The following is a 23,566-nucleotide window of genomic DNA, read 5'->3' on the forward strand; positions in this document are numbered from 1 at the left end:
GTGGTGCCATTCTTGTGACGCCTGTGCTGCTCGTAAAGGACCGAAGAAGAGAAGCAGAGGGAAGCTACATCTGTACAACGTTGGAGCTCCTTTCGAACGAATTGGGATCGACATCCTGGGTCCTCTACCAAGAACTGCTGATGGGAACAAATACATTCTTGTTTCCATCGACTACTTCACCAAATGGCCGGAAGCATATCCCATTCCAGATCAAGAGGCTACCACCGTAGCAGAGACTCTAGTCCAACATTGGATCTCGAGATATGGAACACCTTTGCAGATTCATTCCGATCAAGGGAGGAATTTCATCTCTGCTGTGTTTAAGGGCCTATGTCAAATTCTTGGAATTGAGAAAACTAGGACAACACCACTACACCCACAATCGGACGGCATGGTGGAGAGATTTAACCGCACAATCCTGAATAATCTCTCACTTATGGTCTCCAGAAATCAACAGGATTGGGACAAGAAGCTGCCTTTGTTCCTGCTGGCCTACCGCAGTGCTGTCCACGAGACTACCGGATATGCCCCATCTCAGATGCTCTTCGGACGAGAGCTTCGGCTACCTTGTGATCTCGTCTTCGGTCGTCCTCCGGATGCGCCTTCATCGCCTGAGGAGTACATCCAGGATCTCCAGGCCCGGTTGGAAGACGTTCATAACTTCGCACGAGAGCGAATCAACATCGCGGCGGAGAAGATGAAGACCCGATATGACACAAGGTCTACTGGACATAAATTCAACGAAGGCGACAAGGTTTGGTTATGGAATCCCATCCGACGGAAGGGTCTGTCACCCAAATTGCAGTCGCATTGGGATGGACCCTACAAAGTCCTTAACCGACTAAATGACGTCGTAGTGAGGATCCAAAAATCACCTAATGCAAAACCTAGGGTTGTACATTATGATCGGTTAGCCCCATACTATGGCCATAGTTCATGAGTATTACGTAAACAACCATGGTTGATAACATAAAAGTTGTAGATAATTTTTGCTTTTAATGTTTAGTAATATTTCTTGTTATTATTGTGTTTTCTGTATCTGTTAGTTATTAATTAATGTGTATATTTGTAAACTTGTGATAGAAGTTTGGCACCCTTTCTGGGGATTGTACTGCCCGGGACGTGCAGTCCTTGGGAAGGGGGCAATGTTACAAATCCTGTAAATAGTAATTATTGTAGTAACGTAACCTGTAAATAATTTCCCGTAATGAATATACAACCCCTTAACATATGGCTAAAGTATACAACCCCCTATTCTTTTTATTTTCATTGATAAAGTTTGATAACGGTCTACGCATTTCTCGAAGCAGAAAGAATGTTGTAGAAAATTCTTGGATGTTTATAAAAGCCGTTAGCGATGGATAAACGGGGAGTTTCGATTCAGATTTCGAACTGAGTGTGTGTATTAGCTCTGTTTATAGCGAGGCATTTCGCTGTGTTGTTTTCGTATTTGGAAGTAAATACGTGTGTAAACGTTGAGTTTACGGTGTTGTGTGATAATTGCTGATGAATAATTTCGCAGTTGTTGAAGATCTTTCCTGTACATAGTGTAAATAAATTTCCTGTGTTTTTATCAAGAACTGTGTCTTCATTTCAAGAAAGTGGAAGTCGCACCGAATCCGTTACAATATTATTCAAACTTACAATAATGAATGGAGGGATTTAAAAGCTTACTCATACATCTCAAAATACATATGCATTTATTATAAATGAATGTGTACATAATGAACTTTACAAAAAGGAATGCATGTGTACAGTACAGACAAAAATAAAGCACGCCTATCCTCAGGGTGGTCAGCATCGAATTCCTGTACCGATTGCCATGAATGTGCCAAACGTTCCACCACTTTGAAGCATCATTTTGCCAACTGTTTCCACCAGACTTCGGCCTCTCTGTCCGTGCCTAAAAGTAGATATCACAAAAACTCAGTTAAATATTCAACATGCACTTTCAATTTTTTTCGACAGGTCGGAATGCTTACACGGCAACCAAGGGTAACTACCTGGGGGGGGGGGGGGGGGAGGTGGGGTCATAACACAGACTGCGCCATTGAAATGTTTTTTAAGGGTGCTGGTTTTAGAGGTATTTTTCTTATTTGGAGGGGGGGAGGGTGAGCTCTTATTCTTATAGGTATCTTTGTGGTATTTGAGGGGGTGCAACTTTCCTCTTAGGAGAATGGCACCCCTGAGAGCAACAGTTATTTTGGTGCCAGGATATTATGAACTGATTCCATATAAAGTTGATGCGCTGAATTCAAATATGAAATTAATGTTTCAAGAGCTCACATTTTTATGAAACATTTTAGTGAAATATACCCGACACGGGTTTAAGTTAAATCTATAGATCGAATAAAAAACAAAACATGGATTGATTATTATTATCGTATTATACAAATGCCATACAAAATGTCCCACATAACCTCTCGTATTTGGAGAGGGCGCTGTTTCAGTTGTGTCAGAAATACAGTGTTGGAAGTGGTATCGATAGATAGCAAGTAAACGTGCCATTTGCAGTAGTAGCAATAGCATGGCGCAGTGAGCATCGTTATGTTTGTGGAGGAAGATATTCATAATTATGTTTTTTTTTTCATTTTCTTTCTTTCTTTTTTTTTTTTTTTTTGAGCAATCACGATTGTTTATTGCTTTTATTTGACTGTTTTGATGTCCTATGATTTTATTTTTCCACCAGCACCCTCTGCAGCATCACCGTCGACCGGCTCCTCACGATGCTGCTCCTATAGCGAAAGCCGTCTCCAGGTTGCATCCATATCCTACACACACGCGCATACATACGCAACTATACACACACACAATTACACACGCACACACACACACACAAACACATACACACACGCATACATACAGACACCTACACATACACACAACTACCCACACATTCATGCCTGCACACAGACACATATGCCTACACACATATACATACCCCCCCACACACACATTCATACACACATGCCTACACACACATACACATACCCCACACACACAAGCAGAGCCGTGTCCAAGGGGAGGGTTTTAGGGGTTAAACCCCTCCCATTGGGGAGAAATAATAAGCCAAGAGAAGGTATATTTGACTTTTATTAATTTTAATGTGAAAGTTTGTGTGCAGTGCGTTAAAAAAGAAAGCCCCCCCCCCTTTTTACAAACTAGAATGATATTTTGGAAAAACTATGGTGGAATAATATCTCAATGATTTGGCAATTAAAAATCTTACTTAACTGCATTAATATTACTTATGCATTAATGATTGTGTTTGGTAAATAACTTGCATCTGCTGTAAGCTCTTATTTAGTTGATTAAACATTATTTCAGAATGTAATACATGCTGCAATATAAAAGATTCTGTGGACAGTTTTTAATACTAATTGCAATATACCGCGCAGTAAACAAATTTGATTTAAAAAAAAAAACGAACAAGGTTTTCTAATAAAACTGATAAGGTTTTATTAAAAAGAAGCTGTATACTACGGTCACACTTGTGCAGCAAGAGTTATTCTTCGGAGCATGGAGGTAGTTTGGGGGCAGAGCCGTTCTTACAGGTAAAGAAATGCCATTACTGGGATCGGAAATTTTAGGTAAAAATTAAGTTTGTGAGGGATTGAACCCTTCCCCCCTCAGATAAAGATTTATAATTTTCAAAACCCCCCCCTTTATGAAAATCTGGACACGGGCCTGCACACAAGCACACATGCCTATATACACACACTCGTGATTGCGAAAAACATAATTTGAATTCAAGATGTCAAAATTCAAATTATTTTTTTTGTTTTTTTGAGCAATCACGATTGCTTATTGTTCTCATTTGACTGTTTTGAATTCCTATGATTTTATTTTCGCGCCAGCACCCTCTGCCAGCACCACCGTCGCGTCGACCGGCCTCACGATGCTGCTCCTCTTGCGAAAACCGTCTCCAGGTTGCGTCCATATCCTACACACACACGCCTACACACACATACACACACTCATGCCTGCGCACAGACACAAACGCACACTTCTACACACACATACGCACACTCATACCTGCACACAGACACAAACACATATGCCTACGTACACACACACACGAACGCCTACACACACGCGCGCGCGTACACACACAGCATTGCATACACAACACGCACACACATGCATACATACACACATACGCTAGTGATTGCGAAAAACGAATTCAAGGTGCCAAAAATTCAAATATATATATATATATATATATATATATATATAATATATATATATATATATATATATATATAATATTATTATTATTATTATTATTATGTACTAAACAAGAATTTCGCGCTCGGTTCTTATTTGGATAACATGATCATGTTCTGGACAGAAAAAAACTAGGTTTGGGTATCAAACTTCAGAGCCACTGATGCTGCACTGAAAGCAAAAAAGCCTAGCCACCAACTTTAGAGTGATACGAGCAGGGGCGTGCACAGAAATTTTGGGGCCCCGTCACAAATGTCTTTACAACCCACCTCCCCCTCCCAATATTGTTCACTCCATCCCTACGTCCCTACACATATTTCAGCCCTCATTTTAAAAAATCTCGAGCCTGGGCAACAGGTGTACCCCCGCCCCTTTGCACGCCCCTGGTTACGATGCTGAAAAATGTGCCCCATGCAGCGGCGCTCGAACTTGAATTTTTGGGAGGGGGGAAACATTCAATTTGCCGAATAGAACTCCAAATTTTTCCGGCTGATGAAATACGGGTATGCACACATAATGTCATTTATAATGAAAAGGGTCATTCGGGTTTTTAAACCGTTGCAATATTGCAATTATGTATCCGAATTTTGCCGAATCGTCGGACAAAAATTTGCCAAATGAGGATATTTTTTGATGGTCGCATTAACAGGGGTAGAAGTGACCGACTTGTCACATATAAGGACATTTTCCACACAAAATATAGGACAAATATAGGACACATTATATGAATAATTTTGCTATGAAAAAAGAAATACATATCATATATTATTTAGTTATTCTTATCAATGATTTCGCTTAAAAAAAATTTCAAACAAAATTATAACTTACATCTGAAATGACTTTCCTGTAGTTGAAAGAATATTTTTGAAAAAACAGTGTACTTTACAGACTAAATAACTAAACAAAATTTGAACAAAGATAAATTTTTATTTTTTTCTTTCCCACTCATGACCCAAGTACTCATTCCACTGCTCTTTGATTTTATATCTAAACTGAACCTTTTACCACTTGTATTAAGAACAAACAGAGCTTGAGAAGGATCCTTCTGACGTTTTTCAGAGTTTTCTTTATGCTTAAATGTTTTAGCACGCAGCCTCAATTGTGAAAATCCACTATTGCTTATGGGCACTGAACAGTTGCAAAAACGGCAAAAAGCGGTAAAATTATCTTTTCCTTTAGTGCACCATGCACCAAAATTTGTACAATTAATATCCTCCTGATTCAACCACTCCACACGAAATTTTGTTGAGCGATGCTAATTTCGCCATTATAATTCTACTTATTACCACAAACTACGTTATAACATCATAAGGTGCTAACATTCCACGATCCCAAAATTCCACAAAAAAAAAAAAAAAAAAAAAAAAAAAAAAAAAAAAAAGATTGCAAAAAGAAGATTAGAACATTCCAATCAGAAAATGCACTGAACACAAAATATACCAACAAAAACCATGATGGAAAACAAAACAAATGGCAGTTGCCCCCCCCCCCCCCCCCCAACGCAAAATTCTAAAACCAACTTCAGATTTAGTTCTCGAAACTCCACCCACTATAGAGAGACGTCACATTGCTGTAGCCAATGAATGAAGATGCCTGTCGTAGGGTTTAGTCCGTTGAGTTTTTTAATTTGAAATTCGTTTGGGCACATATTTTCAACGAAAAATCCGATGTCAGAAAGTTTATTTACTGTTCCTTTTAAAAGATATATTGGGTAAAAAACGGGAATATAGGAAATATAGGACATTTTTGAAAAATATAGGAAATATAGGACGATTTTGATGCTTTTTTTTTGAAAATATACGAAATATAGGATATATAGGACTACTTCGACCCCTGCATTAACCTCCCTTGACTTTCTATCCGGGAGCCCCTGGCTACATGTGAGAGCATCCATCTAGGAATCTCCTAAGCGTTTAGCACTTAAACATATACAGTAAAAACTCCTCCAAACGAACACCCCTCTTATACTAAGCTTTTAATTTCCTGAGAGTGTGACATTTAGACACACGGCAGTGTGTCAGCCAAGTTCGGAAATCCGGCGACACATCTGCCACTGTGTATCTTACACGAACCATTTCAAGCTACTTTTGACTCCCTCATTTCTCACAAACTATTAAATCTACGAGCTTGAAATTTTGTATGTCTAATAGCCTAGCAGACCTATAATCCTAAATTTCATGAAGGTACCTTTTATAGTTATGGAATTATTACTATCTGAAAAGTGTCATTTTTTACACTGACTCACTGACTCACTCACTCACTCACTCACTCATCAAAATGTTTACGAACTTCCAAGTGTCTCACATACTTGAAATTTGGCATAAAGATAGATTTTCCGTATAACTTTGATATATTCCCCGCCCCCCAAAAAAAATTACGCGCCGAATCTGGCACTCCCTACGGACTTTTTAGGGTTGCTAGGTTCCTTATTTTGGTGTTGTCAATTTAGGTTTTTTCAGCTTTTAGGTTTTTGCTATTGCCAAATTTAGTACTTTCTTGTATTTTGTACCATTTTTTGAGTTTTTTTTTTTTTTTTAAAGTTTTGTGGCAAAATTTTGGATTTCATGTATGTTTTAGCGCCATTTCATTCATTCGCCATTTTTTTGTGAAGTGATGAAGCAAATTTATGACTTACTGTATTTTGCTGCAAATCTCGTTCTATTTTCCAATTTAATATTTTTTTTCTATTAATTATTTTTATCTTTTAACTTTCAATATGCCTACTGTTGTTGAAAAGTTCCAGGGAATTTTGAGTCAGAACTTTGTATTTTTTATGTATTCATTTTATTTTTTAGGGGTTTTTTTTTTGTATTTAATGATTCCGTATTTTTTATGTATTAATTATATGTATTTAGGGAGAATCCAACTTAACAAGAAAAAAAAGGCGCTAAAAACAGGTATTTTGCTTGGCGAGAAAAAAAAAAGTTGCCAAATTTCCGATTTGGGGGGGGGGGGGGGGGTATATCATAGTAGTTCAAGATTTTCATTCATATGTAAAGGGAAAAATCTAAAAAGTCAAAAAACCACATTAAAATAGCAAAAAACTACGCTATTTTTTAGCCTACTTTCCCAGTAAAAGTCAGAGAAAGAAGAAAAAAGCATGAAAGAAGGCTTAATGCATCTTAAAAATATCCCGAAAAACAAAAAAAAAAAGTCAAAAATAAATAAAATAATTAGATAAATATTGAAAAATTAAAAATTGGAAAGTAGGGTATTGAGATGGGGAAAAATGTCTGTCGGTCTGTCTGTCTGTCTGCCCCCCCCCCCCTAATAACTTTTGAATGAATAGTCCGATTCGAAAAAACTTTTTTTTGTTCGAAAGATCTCGGCGAGGACACCTCATTCCCATATTTCACTTTTTGATTTGAACTATTTTTTGTTCAATTTTGAACAGTTCAAAAAAACTTAACATTAGCGCCTACGGGGAAATTCAAGGCAATCCCGAACTGTGAGGCGAATTTGCTTCAAACAAGCTTTGTAGAAAAAAGATTTTGATGAAAAACTTGTATATAAAATATCTTTTTGATTTGAACAATTTTTCCGTTCAATTTTGAACAGTTCAAAATCGCTTAACAATAGCGCCTACGGGGAAACTGAAAGTCAATGTAGACTACGCACTTGAAGGCGGATTTACTTCAAACAAATTTTATTCTAAATAACTCCTGACACCAAATTCCAGACTTCGACTCCGAGAATTTAGGGGCCACTTGACTCCAACTCCCGACTCCTGTGCCCGACAATTAATCGGACTCCGACTCCCCGACTTCGACTCTGACTTCGTAGTTTTGGCAAAAATTTATACACGGAGGACAAATGACTCGACTCCGATTCTTAAATATTCGACTCCGACTCCTTTATCTCAAAATGAGATTGACTCCGACTCCGCAGCTATGGTTTTAACTGCGAAATAATTATTGTTGATATGACTTGTTTTTATTGTTACGCTAAAGTTACAATTTAGGTACTCAGTTTTTGGCGAATAAACTCGAAGTCATTTATGTTTCTACATTAAGATATGCGCAGACGATTTTTTTTTTGACAAAGAAAATTATTTCTTTAAGTTTACATTTTTTTTTTTTTTTTTTGGTAAGTGCATTAATTCATTTAAAATAATGTTTTTTGGCCAACAGGGGAAAAAGAAAACGATTTTTTTTTTTTGATATCATGTATTCATTTTAATGCGATTATTAATTTTAATTATTATTCTTTCGTTTTGAAAGCCTGTTAAAGATTTTTTTAATGGGAAAAAGTGTATTAGCTGCTTTGTTTAAAAGTTGCTGCTTTTTTTTTTTTTTTTTTTTTTTTACGCATCTATTTTTTTAGATGAGTGAGGAAAATTTTTATTCCTAGAAATCAGCTTAAAGTATTTTAAAATATGTTTGAAAAAAATTTGCGATTTTAGCTATTTTTGAGATTATTGATCAGGTACTAGAAAGTAGTATGGGCATACGGGAAAGTAGGCTCGTCTAGTTCTAGACAGAACTTCTTGTTTATGAGCATCATGGGCGTAATCACTTCACCGCGCGATTGCAAAATATTTCGTCAAATAAATCAAAAACAAATGGGCTCGTCAAACGTTACCAAAACAAGGTTGTTGATGTTTTAAATTAACAATTTAATTTTTAACCAAAATGGGGCTTGAAACAATACTTTAAGTTCCGCTAAAATGAAAAATGATCCATCAAATAATTAAAATATCAAATCTAGAGCTAAGCATTTAAAATCAAAAATAACCCGGCTTTAAAAATTTATAAAAACTTTTGATCTCGAATTAATGCAAAGTTTTACATGAGGAGCAAAAATGGCAGCAATAATTTCAACAATTGAGAAATATTTTCACAAATTCGCCATATTTTACGATCTCTATGATAATCCCTCCGAACAATAAAAAAACTCCAGACCTCATTTTGAGATGAGCCATTTTGCTTCCTCAAATTTGTCGACAATTAGGAAAATTGCTAAGACTCCGAACAATAAACTCCAGACTGATTTTGAGATGAGTCGACAATTATGAAAATTGCTAAGACTCCGAACAATAAACTCCAGACTGATTTTGAGATGAATCTGAGCACAAGAGCTAATGTACGTTGGCCTTACTGATAAATGGGAAAACAGATGATTATTGCCCAAAATTGGCGATCGCGCCAAGTCCCCAGTTATAAATACCTTCATAACTTCTAATAAAAAGAAACCGCAAACCAGTGCACCGTAACAGCAGGGAAAAAAAAAAAGGAAATCATATATTTGTAATATACGCTTTTCATTTATAACTGTCTAAATTAGAACATAACCTTTGATTTAGCTTTTCAAAAAGTAATGATATCCCAACAAAACATAAATGTGAAAAAGAAGCCAAGTTCGGTTGAAATGAGGTGCGGTAAAGACGGTGTCACCGACAAAAAAAGTTCAGATCTAAACAGTTACCAAGTTCCATAGCTGTTCCTCATAGAAGTTGGATTTTCCCATGTTCTTCAGTTCATTTAGAAAACAATTTTTTACTGTCTTTGATATTGGATTTAAAACTTGGCGAGTTTGAAAAAAAAAAAAAAATAGTGATGACTAAAACTTGCTACAAGTTTAAAATCCATTATCAAAGAAAGTAAAAAATTATTTTCTAAATGAATTGAAGAACATGGGAAAATCCAACTTCTATGAGGAATTGCTATGGAATTTGGTAACTGTTTAGATCTGAACTTTTTTTGTCGGTGACACCGTCTTTCCCACACCTTATTTCAACCGAACTTGGCTTCTTTTTCACATTTATGTTTTGTTGGGAGTAAGCCTTAATATATCAGAAAACTCTCGTACGGACACCAATTTAAGAGTCTACTACCAAGGGTGCACATATAGGGGGGCAAGGGGGCTCAAGCCCCCCCCCCCCCCCCTTAGAAATGAAACTTTCTTGCTTTTTAGTGCTTTTTTCTTTGCAAAAATGTATAAAAAATTCTTTTCCAGCCATTAATGAATAAGTTATTAAAAAGGTCAAATTTTAATATCGCTAATCTGTACTGAAATCGATTTCCATGGGGAAAATATTCTGTTAAACCTTGGGGAAAATTTTTGAGCTCCCCTCCCCCTTAAAATTTTGCATATATGCGCCCTTGTCTACTAGTTACACTAGTATAGACACAAGGGGGATGATCTACGTCGTTCCCCTTGTGTATATGGGGAAATATTTGGTTCCGGAAGGTTTTATTCGTATAAGCGGGACAATGTCTCACAGCCTAGTATAAGTATAACTCATTTTTTTTAAAAATAAGCTTAAAATAATAAGAATGAAATCTCAATATATAAAAATCTTCTGTGCGGACGTTTGTCGCCATAAGGCTTTTAAACGGCTGGACCGATTTTGATCACATTTTTTGTGTGTATTTAAATTGTGGCAAGCATGGTTTCGAAGCACTATGGATCGAATCGGAAACGTTTTTGTTATTTAATTAATTAATTTAAACATTGGATGGTTATATCTCCCAAACTAGCAAAAATACCCGGCGTTGCCTGGGTCAGTAATAATTATTAGAAAAAATCGTTACTTGCTTTTGTTTTCTGTTTTAAGTAAAAGAATTTAAAACACATCTTTTTGACGTGATTAAAAATCGAGTTTCTTCCTTACCCATAAAACTAAAATAGCAATAAGTATAAAAACAAAGTAGTATTGATTTAGAAACGAAAGCACTATATTTAAGCATATACAAATTTAAAAAACATGAAATTAATCTTCTCATGTTTAAAAAGATTAATCTGTTGATACTTTTTTTTTTAACATGGAGTCTAAAACCTTCTCTGTATGGCTAATGAAGTACGAAGTGATTAAAAAAAAGTAGCTGCGCTCGTAATCCCCTTATACTTGCTTTAGTTATTTCGGGAAATTTCAATCATTGTGGCTCTTGGTGCGATTTTACCGAATTTGCGAAAGTCGTTTCGAGGTACCTTCGATGATGCTCCCCCATTCTTTCCTTACTTTGTAAAACGATATGATATTAATTTTCGTTACAGAGATATCGTCGCCAGATGCTGAGATATTTTTGGTCACCATAAAATGGCGCTAAACAGTTTCATCCGAAATGTTACCAAAATAAGTAATAAAATTTGGTGAGTGTTTGAAATTGTGCAAAAAGGAAAATTAATGGAAGTTTTTGTGCTGTTTATGGATTTGCCTAATTTAGTTGCTGGATTATTTAACACAGTAAAAAAAGTCTTTTGAAAATTCTTTGATTGGCGATATTTTGTTTACATGGTGAAAGCTGAGAAACATTATGACGTAGTCTTCGGCTTCAAAAACAGCAACGTTGAAAAAACTGCCAAATGCATCAGCTACGGAAATCTTTCTGCAAAAATTTTGGCGATCTGCTGGTTGTTTGGATAATGAGTAAGTGTTCATTTAGCATAAATAATAATAAAAACCATTAATTACTTTAAAGTTCCGTTTAAATGGAAAATCATCAGCCAAATCATGTATTATTTGCCAATCTTGTGCAAAAATCTTACTTCAAGATTTGACTTGAGAAAAGCCTTGAACAATCACGAAAAGCAAAGAAAGTCAACAATACAACAATTGTCGCTATCGACAGGGAGTTGAGATGATACACTAAATACTGTATTGAGTTGAGGAAAGCCTTCGAACATGGATCTAAAAAGCTCATAACTCGTTTTTTATTCTACTTAGAAATTTCGAACAGGTGCCATCTTCAGCAGAAAAATCAGAGCTTTCGATGGACATATAATGTAAATATGTGCAAGTATTTTTTCATCCCAATATTAGAGAATTTATACAAAAATTGTGTTTTATTGCCCCCCTAAGGGGGTTTTGCCCCCCATAACGGGACGAAAACTACCCTATGTGTTATTCTGATGCATAAGCTATATTATTGTAAAGTTTCATCAAAATCCGTTCAGTAGTTTTTGCGTGAAAGAGTAACAAACATCCATACATCCATCCATACATCCATACATCCATCCATACAGACAAACTTTCGCATATATAATATTAGTAAGATGATTAATATTTATTTTAACCTATTGTTGAGCGAGAGCTGAAATAAATATTTAACCCGTTGCCAAAGGACAATAAGAAAGTCAGCTCTGCTTTTTGTAATTGAAATTTCCTACTGTGATATATGTCAATTCGCAACTCCAACGAACTATAGGGGGCACTGCAGTCACTGTCTAATGGCGGAATTAAAAACTAAAACAAACGCATGTGGTAACGAAGAAAATGCTAAAAGTGTTGTGATTTTTGTTGTTATGTATGATTTTTTTGCTTTATTCATTTCAAAAGATTTTTCAAAGTCTTTTGGTTATTCTGACCCATATAGAAAGAGATTAGAAACCAAAAAGTATTACGAAAGTAAGCAATTAATGCAGAACACACAGTAAGTTGTTCTGAAGCAGCCATTTTCACGATGTTGAATTCGGAATTCATAAATTTTTGGTTCGCTTCGAACGGCATTTTCATTTTGTACCGTTTTTTCTATACATTAGTACATATTAAGTTCAGTTTCGTGACATTTCCGGCATTTGTTGACATTTTTGTCACATAGTGCACATACGTGGCAGACTGTCAAGAGTAACGTTTAACACTAGATAATTTATTTCTATGACTATATGATTGGATATCTAAAGAAATCATGCATTTAATTCATTCGTCATGGAAATGATTTACCTGATATGCGAAATCTTGTCAAGATACATTATTCTTTCACACAATTGTAAAACCATAACCTTATAAACAGATTTTTGGCGAACTTTTATTTTTTATTGTTCAAATTCTTAACGTTCTTTCTGGCTTTTTCAATCTGTTCTGCGATAAATATTTTCAAGAAAATTTATTTGCATACTTTCTATTTCAGTAGGATACTGTAGTAACAAAGGTTATTTAAATCATTTATGTGGAATTAGGTTAAGGAAAAGTGTCCAGTCAATGCTGTTAAGTTCGTTTTTTTTCTTCTTCATCGAATTGAAAAACTGATATTTATTCAAATTCACTCAGAACAAAATAAATAAAATGTGTACTCACAGTTTATATATGGTGGTAGTTTTCTTTTCAGTTGATTGACCATTATTTCTTTTTACTTATCGAATTCTGTAATCTTACTATCATTTTATTCCACTCATGATAAAAATTAAAAATGGTTTAACTAAAAACGCGAAATCTCGCCAAGACTACTTTGCTCGCACAATTCCAAAACTATAACCCTAAACAAATTTGGCGAAACCTTTCAGCTGAGAATAAAAGGAATAAATTAAATTCTTTCTCGGTTAAACAGTTTTCATTTTGTTCTACGATTAAATTCAAGAAAATATTTTGCATACTGTCCATTCCAACTAAATGCTGCTGTAAAATATGATTAGTTAAATTAATTTAAGATTAAAAAAAACTCATATTCTTACAAATTCATACAAAACAATAAAAAATTTTACCTGGTATAACGTTATCCAATTTTGTTAATCCAGAGTTTTCTTGTTTACGCTTCCACCATTTAATACTTTTTTGAAAGAAATAAGGAAAACTAACATTATTTTGAGAAGATCGAGAATACTACTAAGGGACGAATTAATTTCTGTTGTTGAAGGCGTTCTTAGACATGTTGAATGCGTTACTCAGAACAAACTGACCGCGTTTACGTCAACAGATACACGTAGAGCGCAACGTGGCAATGTTTTAGTTGCATTCGCAGTTTTATAAATCACCGCAAGGTAGCGTATTCGAGCGCTGGAGTTCCGAATTGAGAGTAGATAAAAAGTAGAGAAAGAGAGAGAGTGAAGTCTTCATTTCTTTTGTTTCTCGACGCAAATCCATCTGAGTTTTCGCACTATTCGGAACTCCAGCGCTCGAATACGCTACCTTGCGGTGATTTACAAAACTGCAAATGAAACTAAAACATTGCCACGTTGCGTTCCACGTGTGTCTGTTGACGTAAACACAGGCAGTTTGTTCTGAGTATTTATTAACGCAATCGATGTGTCTTAGTTTGCTTTCAGCTACAGAAATTAATTCGTCCCTTAGTAGTATTCTCGAGCTTCTCAAAATAATGTTAGTTTTCATTATTTCCTTAATAATTGGTGAAAGCGAAAATTCTGGATTAACAAACTTGGATAACGTTATACAAGGTAAAAATTTTTATTGTTTTGTATGAATTTGTAAGAATATGGGGTTTTTTTTAATCTTAAATTAATTAAACTTACCATATTTTACAGCAGCATTTAGTTGGAATGGACAGTATGCAAAATATTTTCTTGAATATATTATCGTAGAACAAAATGAATAACCGAGAAAGAATTTACTTTATTCCTTTTATTCTCAGCTGAAAGGTTTCGCCAAATTTGTTTAGGGTTATAGTTTTAGTATAGTGCGAGCAAAGTAGCCTTGGCGAGATTTCGCGTTTTTAGTTAAATCATTTTTAATTTTTATCATGAGTGGAATAAAATGGTAGTAAGATTACAGAATTCGATAAGTGAAAAGAAATCAACATCGTGGAAATAGCTGCTTAGAACTACGAACTACGTAGTTTGCATTAATCTTTGACGTTTAGTAATGCTTCTTGAATTCTCATTTCTTTCTACGTGGGCCAGAATATCCACAAGACTTTGAAAATTAATTTAAAAAGAATAAAGCGAAAAAATCATACGTACGAACAAAAATCACAACACTTTTAGCATTTTCTTCGTTACCATGTGCGTTTGTTTTAGTTTTTTTTTAAGTCCGCCATTAGACAGTGACTTCAGTGCCCCCTATAGTTCGTTGGAGTTGCGAATTGTCAAGAATACTTTAAGGATTATCAAACTAATCAGTACATTATTAAAGGAAAAGATGATGGAATTTAAAGACGAAACAAATTTTATTTTCATCCAGATAAATTACAACAGGGTAGTTCTTTACACAAAAGATCAGTGCAGTGGAAGATCTTTATCTTTGGTGGAAAGAACAAATTAGGCAATATATAAAGTTTAAAAAGTTTTCGTTCAAAAGGTCGGACTGCCAATCGGTCGGAGTTGACTTCGCTAACTGATTGGCTGTATTACAGTAACGTGGTGACTTGGTGACTTTGGCTATAAACAATAGAGTTGCGTGATCATTTGTTTACAGTTTAAAATGTAATTTACTGTATTTTTTTTTTTTTTGTTTATTTGGCAAAATATTTCAAATTGCAAAGATTTTTTTTTTTCGTTTTTAGAGTTTTTAGTCATTTAAGTTGAAGAATGTTTATTTTACATCGAGAGCGGGGGAGGGATGAGTGATTTTCGCTTATTCAGAGAACTGTTTTTTCCTTTATCTTTTTCTAAACGATATCCTTTCGATTGTTTTATTCTTTTTCATATGGGGGATGTTGCAGCGGGATTTCCCGTTTTTTCTAGATGGGTAGTTAGATTTTTACACTTAATATCTGAGGACGCTTTTTATCCACAGAATATGGCTGAAGGAACAAACTAGCAAGTACAGGAGAAAAAATAGTTTATGAAACAACTGCTCAGTGGGCATTAGATAAATCAAGTTGTAATAAATATGCGCACTCTGACACCATAGTAGCTTAAAACATTTTTTTTTTTACTTATTTTTTTCAACAGAACGGTTCAAACACTTAGTAGTTTATTGAATTTTTTTAACTTTTCAATTTATAAAGTTTGATCAGAACAACGTCTGTCGGGTCCTCTAGTAATTAACCACAAAATTAACTGTAATGTGAAAAGAAGTGTGAGTGCTCTGCATTTATATACTTTTGCATGGATTCTGCGCCATTGCAAAGCGCTAACGTTTAAGCTTCGCGATGAGAAATTTAAATCTGATATCAAGTCCCCCACGCTATTTTTACAATAAAATTAATTGTTTAGACAATTATTTTACTCAGTGGTTGGAAGTAGCGCGCTACAAGTAGCGACGCTATAGTAGCTACATTTTTGAGTAGTTTGTAGTGTAGCGCACTACTTTTTAAAAAAAGTAGTGTAGTGAGTAGTTAACTACAAAAAAATAGTAGTTTGTAGCGATTTCTGGAAACTACTTTCAAATAAACTGAAAAAAAAAAAAAAAAAAAAATCAATGATGTTCAAACGAATTTGACTGGTGCAAATTTTACACAAGTACATCAGCAGATGCAATGAGAAATAAGACTAATAAAAATACGAGCTAACCTCAGGTATTTCAAAAAAGGAGGTTATGATTTCGTATTGCGGCTTTTTATGTATGTTATCGAATTATTCCAACACTACTGGATCTATTTGAAAAAAAAAAATTTTTCTTTGGAAGGGTATACTTCCCAGATGATCCCATTGTAACTTGGTCTGGATCTGATAAGGGGTCTCGGTGAAATCGAAGAAACTTTAAATTTCATACGTCACGGTCACGTGGTTTTGCTGTGATCGGTATATTTTCACACCTAAGATTTTGGCTTTCTCTTAAACGATATATATTTAATTATCGCGGCACATGGATGATTAATTTTCGCAACGCTGCGCTGCCTGCTAATTTATTATTATAGGTGTTACTAATGTATTTATTACTGCGTAGCAAAGCAGTAAATTAAATTTATTTTGCTGCTTTAATAGTTGAATCAATTACCTTAATATTTTATTTACTAATAAATAACTTTATTTAGGCACTAAAATATAATGTTTTTTATTTAATATTCCAGTTTTAAAATATATTTGGTGTTCAATTGCGGAGGAATTGAATACAGACCACCCCTCCCCCACGATTTAATTTATATTCTTTAATAATATACATTATAACTGTGTATGATTTCTGAAGTTTGCCCAATATTCCAGATTTACTATTTCACGATGCCGCCAGTTCAGTTTGAAATTAGGGTTACATTAATTAGCAGGCTTCAAAAAAGAAAAAAAAAAAGAGGAGGTTCTGAACTCGTCGGATTTATATCGTTTACAGGGTTCCGTCATAAATCAGGCAGAAAATGTTGTGGATCTGGGTGTCTTTATAAATCAGGACTTCAAGTTTAGTCAACAGTGCAGTATTGATAGTAACAAAGCCAACAAAATGCTTGGGTTCATCAATAGATCTATTTCAAACAAATCTAAGAAAGTTCTTCTGCCTTTATATAGGAGTTTAGTAAGACCTCATTTGGAGTATGCTGTTCAGTTTTGGTCGCCTTATCTGAAGAAAGATATTTTTGTATTGGAAAGGGTTCAAAGAAGGGTAACTAAATTAGTAAGGGGACTCTCAGATTTAGGTTATGATACCAGACTTAATAGGCTTAACATGTACAGCCTGGAGCAAAGGAGAGTCAGAGGGGACATGATTCAGTTATTTAAATTTATCAAAATGAAAGATGTAAATGGATTAAATTTTTGCGGGAAAAGCAGAACAAGGGGTCATTGTTTTAAGCTATTTAAATCTCAGGCTAACTTGGAAATCAGGAAAAACTACTACTTTAGCAGGGTTGTGGGCACTTGGAATAGCTTACCGGAAGAGGCGGTAATGAGCAAGGGAGTGGATAGCTTTAAGAGGGCCATTGATCTTCATTGGGGACTAATTAATTGACTAGGACCAGCCTAGCTGGGCCCAGAGCCTGTTGCTGGTCGTCACATTTGTATTTGTATTTGTATTTTTCCTTTGTACAATGTTCCATAAATACTCGAAGACATCTGTACTTAGGGGCGTGCACAGGGAGGGGGGAGGGACATCTGTTGGCCCGAGCCTAAAGGGGGCCCAATATTTTTATAACTAAGGGTGAAATATAGGGTTAACAATATGGGGAGGGGTCCGGAAAAGTCATTTATAATGGGCTCCAAAATTTCTATGCACGCCCCTGCCTGTACCGATAAGAAAAATTCTTTTTTTATTTGAAATGGTATACTACTTCCTCGGCGGTCTATTGGTCATCAAGTTCAGGTTTGATGAAATTGAGGGAACTCTTCAAATTTCATACTCACATTTAAATCGATTTGTACTTTATTAACTTTGTATATCGTCTCATTTAGTGAACCGGTTTTTATGCTTTTTTTTTTTTTTTTTTGTTTAGTGGCGGTTTTGTTTAGGGGTGGTCTAACTTAGGTTCCAAATCTTTGATTTACCCTATTTGTTCTTTAGGGAAAAGTTAAGGGTAAAACAATAAATTTCATGCAATTTCCCTCACAAACGATTAAATATAAAACCCATTGATAAACAAAAGCCATAAAACAAAGGTATATACTTTCTTTACCTATAGTTAAAGAAAGTACTAAAAAAATATATTATTAGGAGTAATGCTAATGAAAATTTTGAATTAAGGATTCTCTGAAGCAAACATAAAATTCATTCTAGTGGAATTTTTAAACTTCATTTATAGTGGGGCCATGTGAAGAAACATGCGACTTTTATCACGAGTTACATGACACGTATTGTGAAACATAAATTACAATTTACAATATTACAATTCTAAAATTTACAATTTTACAAATTTAAACTTAAAGCGATTTCGTTTATTTATTTTTTTTTTAGTGACTCGTGCATTTGCTTGCGGCAAGCAAACTTTGATAAAGTTGAACAACTAATGATGAAGACAATTTTTTTTGTAATTAGTTACGCATTTGCAAAAGCCTTTCTACACAGTCGTCGAAAGTCTCCAAGACGCTCGCCGTGTTATTTACACCACTAACAAGCAAAAAATAAATTACTTTTAAATACATAAAAAAAAACCACTTCAAAAAATACACAGGAACTAAAAAGCAAAAAATAACTGATTACACTTACAGTCTATTTCCAACCCAAACATAGAAATGAAATTTATTTTACAATTCCAGTACAAAAATCAACTGAACTAAACACCGAATTATAAAATAAACACTGATTTAAATTGCTATACGATGAATTATTTTAAATACCTAACTAGTTATATACAATCTCTTAATTTTTAATAACCTTTTGAAATCGGGGTCTCCTATAAACTACTACCTAACGTAACTGAGTAGGTTTAGTTTTAAAGACTAATTTCGCGTATAGTTAAATTAGTGTTTAATTCAGAATTCGGTGGGCTGTCAGTTGCATTATGTAGTTGTTTATAGGCGGCCCCGACTTCAAAAGGTTATTAAAAATTAAGAGATCGTATATAACTAGTTAGGTATTTAAAATAATTTATCGTATAGCAGTTTAAATCAGTGATTATTTTATAATTCGGTGTTTAGTTCAGTTGATTTTTGTACTGGAATTTCATTTAATTAAAATAAATTTCATTTCTATGTTTGGGTAGGAAATAGAATGTAAGTGTAATCAGTTATTTTTTGCTTTTTAGTTCCTGGGTATTTTTTAAAGGTGTTTTTTTTTTTAAATTTAAAAGTAATTTATTTTCACGATTGTTTTTACACCAAGAGGAAAAATACAAGAGTGTATGCAATTTGAAAAATTGACTTTCATTTTTTTGAGGGACAACCTATTGTGTATGCTTTGTATTTACTTATTTTTTGGAAAGTAGCAAAGTAGCGACTAAGCGACTACATTTCAGAAGTAGTTTGTAGTTAACTACATTTGTAACAAAGTAGTTGTAGTTCACTACAAAAAAAAATGTAGTTTTTCCAACCACTGATTTTACTCTTATTATTTTCAGCTAATTTTAAAAATAAGTTATACTATGCAGTGGGCCATCGTCCTGCTGATGAACATATTTTACATTCAGAAATTATTTTTCACTTTTTAGTTCATTCTGCTACAAGAACGCGTTTATTTAATTTTTTTAACCTATTATTTTCTCTTTTTTTGTCATATTTGTTTTATGGAAAATATTTATTTTCATACGATTCAAAATACTTTAATTCATGAGATTTTATTTAAAAAAAAAAAAAAAAAGACTAAAGGCTCGAACAACATTTGAAATTGGGAAACGCGCTAGTTTTGTTGTTGTTGTTTCAGTCGTGTGCCAGCTAGGCTGGCGATTTTTGGTGTGTACTGCTACACTTTTCCAACTGTACCGTAATTTTGTGTGAAGTTAAGACTTCCACAGTACACACATGCCATAAGGACCCATTTATAGGGTAGGCAACCATTCACACAAAGAAAGGTCAGGAGAGAGAAAGTACATCCGTGCCTGAGCCGGGATTCGAACCCAGGACCTCCCCATCACAGTCAGACTCTACTGACCACTAGACAAGGCGGGCAGTCAACAGTCCGTCTATACCTTAATACATTTGAATAGAATACAGGGGGATGTTTTTCAGTCTGTCGAGCCATTAAATGAAGCACTTGTTTCCACAAAAAAAAAAAAAAAATGTTTTATAACTACGTTCTTCTCATTCAGTAAAATATATATATATATATCAGGCGCTTTAGTTCTTGACTGATTTAAATCAGTCCTCAGAAGACAATGTGAATCAACAACTACCACGCAAGAAAAAAGGATTGAAAGAAGGACACACTCACCTGAGGGCCGCGAATCCGCCCAGGAGGACACCTGCCCCCAAACCCACGCACATCCCAATGCAAAAGCCCGACTTCATACGATCGAAGCAGCTGGGACCCTGACTGTATCCAGCATTCGGAACAGGCATCTTCAACACACAAAATTACTAGGGAAAAAATAGCATAATGTTAGAGAAAAATAATCTGGCGTTTGACTATATCACTATTTTTACATTTTAGTCAACGATTAATGAACAGAACCCGGACTAAATGCACTAAAAATTGATTAAAATGTCCCAAAAAATATTTTCGGGAAAAAAAGAACCAAAACTGCAGCTAAACATTGCACTAAAAATTAAAAAAAAAAAAAAAAAAAAATCTTTGAACACCATCGACACTACTTTTAAACATTGTTTTTGAAGTTGGTGTAAAAACGAAGAGTAAAATCATGTGCAACCACACTACATTCATATTTTGTCAGAAAACCACCTAAAGTTAGGAACGAAACATTTATACCGTAATTTAGCAGTAAGTTACCGCCCCTAAGCCAGGGCATGCAGAACTGGGCTGTTGTTAAGCTTTGATGTTTTTTTTTTTTTTTTTTTTTGGTTTCTTCGGTCATGGGTCTCTCTGCACTGTGGGAGGGACCCCCGCACTGCAGGGTCTGCAGGTACGTAGATTCGGGCCTGTCAAAGTTTCACTAATATCATGGTAGTATTTGCGAAGTGAGAAAGCCTCATTAAAATGATAAAACTTATATGATAGCACAGTAAAACCTGTAAAATTGACCACCTGTCTAAGTTGACCGTTTTTTTCAGGCACGGAATTAGCCTTTATCATATAAGATAACCTGTTTAAGTTGACCACCTGTTTAAGTTGATCACTAAAGTAGTGCACCGCAAGTGGTCAACTTACACAGGTTTCACTGTAGTAGCAGCTAAAGTTCTGTTAGATTTAACCTTTTTCTTGGCGAAACATTAAACTTTATTTTTTACAGTGTAAAAAATAGCAGTGCTCCCAGCGGATCTCTGTCTATCACAAATAATTGGACAAAGTTTTGAAAAAAATATTCATACCTGCAGGGGTGCCGCCCCCCTTTCCCAAGAGCAAGGGAGCACCCTCCCCCCCCCCCAAAGTAAGAGTTTCCAGCCCAAAAAAGAGAAAAATACCCCTTTAAACACCCCCCTAAAAGTTTCAATGGCGCAGTCTGCGCCATGACATCCCTGATTCCCCGATGTATTGCATGACCTTTGATATTATTTCTACTCAACTTTTTTTTCTCAACATTGAATAAAAATTCAAAACAATTATTCGAAAAAGCACACGAGATTTTAAAATTTAGTTTTGGGTATTTTCTAGTTCATGAGGTGTACTTTCATTGCGACGAATGTTTATATTTCAACAGATGTTTCTTTTCAATTTCCATAGAAATTTCATTGTCGCGAAATTCCATTATGATTTTCGTGAAAACTATAGCATAAGAGAAAACAAGTCATATCAAGTGAGCTCTACAAAAACTGCTCCTCCTTTCTCAAGGTCAACGGAACATGTGCCATTAACTTGAAGTTCAAGGATGAACGTTGCTCACCAAGGTCAACGAGGCTGGTAACTTAACATTTTCGAGATCAATTACCCCAGCAACATATTTTCGGGTTGAGCGATACCTGAGAAAATTTATAACCTCTTCTAAAAGCAGGCGAAAATATTTTTTTACGGTGAATTCATGTTTTCTTTTCCCCCTCCCCCCCCCAATGAGAAACAGAGTCAAATGTTGTAAACAAATTTCATACACACAGGGTTGGACGAACACTCCATCATCAGACCGCGGGCCAGAACAAAGTAAAAAAAAAATAAAGGATCGCGGCACAAAATTACCAAAAAGTAACTGCGATAAATATAACCAGGTGAACTTTAAATGACTAGAAAGTCCCCAGAAAAAATTCTAAAACGTGAAACAATCTAACTATAGACAGAGCTACCAACTTTTCAAAATCCAAAATCGTAACAGCATTTTGCAGGGGGGGGGGGGGCGCTGCCTCAGATTTAAACAGTAATGAATTGGCAACTGTATAAAGGACAAAAACAATGATACTTAACAAATTTTAAATATGAAACAGAAAATAGTAATACGGAATAAAAAATTCTATACAGAATACTTTAAGATCTTAAAATATTAATTTTAAAAACTCACTTCTTGAAAATAGCTGTACCTTTTACACGATCGGCATGTCTTTTTTAAGTAAAACATGCTTGCGGCAATCATCACGGCCACTATGTTCAACCGAAAAACCTCTATTCTGCCGTGCTAAAGCACAGATGAGGTATCTGCACACTTTATCAAAATTGAGTTATTGTCACCAGGTGGTCCTTAGTAATTTAATTTACCTAAATGTCAAGTTTTTTTGGCTATTTGGGAACGCGAAATGTTAAAAAAAGCTTTAAGAAAAAAGTCGTAACTGCAAATTTGCTTAGTTTGCTAAGGGATCTGCGGAGTTACCACTTTTTTCCTTAGTAATTTGTAGATACGACTTTTATACCTTAGTAAAGCAGCATATTTAATAATGTAGCAGTTTATTGTAACACTGAATATTAAAATTAGTTTTTACCGTTGAACAGTTGATACAGGTTAATAATAAAAACTAATACAACTTGCATAATTGTTAAAGTAAATATTCAGCTTTTTCTATTTAAATGTTTATTTAAAATGCAAATTTTAAAAATGAAATGCATGTAAAATATTCATATCTAATTCTTTCATGCAAAAAAAAAAAAAAAAACCCGCATTTCATTTTACGGCCAGTAATATTTTTATTTAAGTATCGTCTGCTGTCAAAATTATCTTCGTGCTCAGTAAAAATGAATTCGCAACTCCAACGAACTATAGGGGGCACTGCAGTCACTGTCTAATGGCGGAATTGAAAACTAAAACAAACGCATGTGGTAGCGAAGAAAATGCTAAAAGTGTTGTGATTTTTGTTCGTATGTATGATTTTTTCGCTTTATTCGTTTGAAAAGATT

The 23,566-nt window shown here is 34.7% G+C and overlaps 1 protein-coding gene across 4 annotated transcripts in view; it reads right to left on the bottom strand.

The window, feature by feature from the left end:
• Positions 1-1,668: 1,668 nt before the first annotated feature.
• The window catches only part of LOC129223887 (reactive oxygen species modulator 1-like), a 76,717-nt gene continuing 54,819 nt past the window's right edge, over positions 1,669-23,566 (bottom strand). For all 4 annotated transcript variants that reach the window (XM_054858259.1, XM_054858261.1, XM_054858262.1 and 1 more), the window contains exons 2-3: positions 20,570-20,715; positions 1,669-1,903 (exon numbers count right to left, since the gene is read on the bottom strand). In XM_054858259.1, coding sequence (XP_054714234.1) covers positions 1,795-1,903; positions 20,570-20,697 — 237 coding nt within the window. In that variant the 5' untranslated portion in view covers positions 20,698-20,715 and the 3' untranslated portion in view covers positions 1,669-1,794. The remainder of the gene's footprint in view (positions 1,904-20,569; positions 20,716-23,566) is intronic.

This window comes from Uloborus diversus, chromosome 6, assembly GCF_026930045.1.
Source record: "Uloborus diversus isolate 005 chromosome 6, Udiv.v.3.1, whole genome shotgun sequence".
Classification (NCBI taxonomy): Eukaryota; Metazoa; Arthropoda; class Arachnida; order Araneae; family Uloboridae; genus Uloborus; species Uloborus diversus.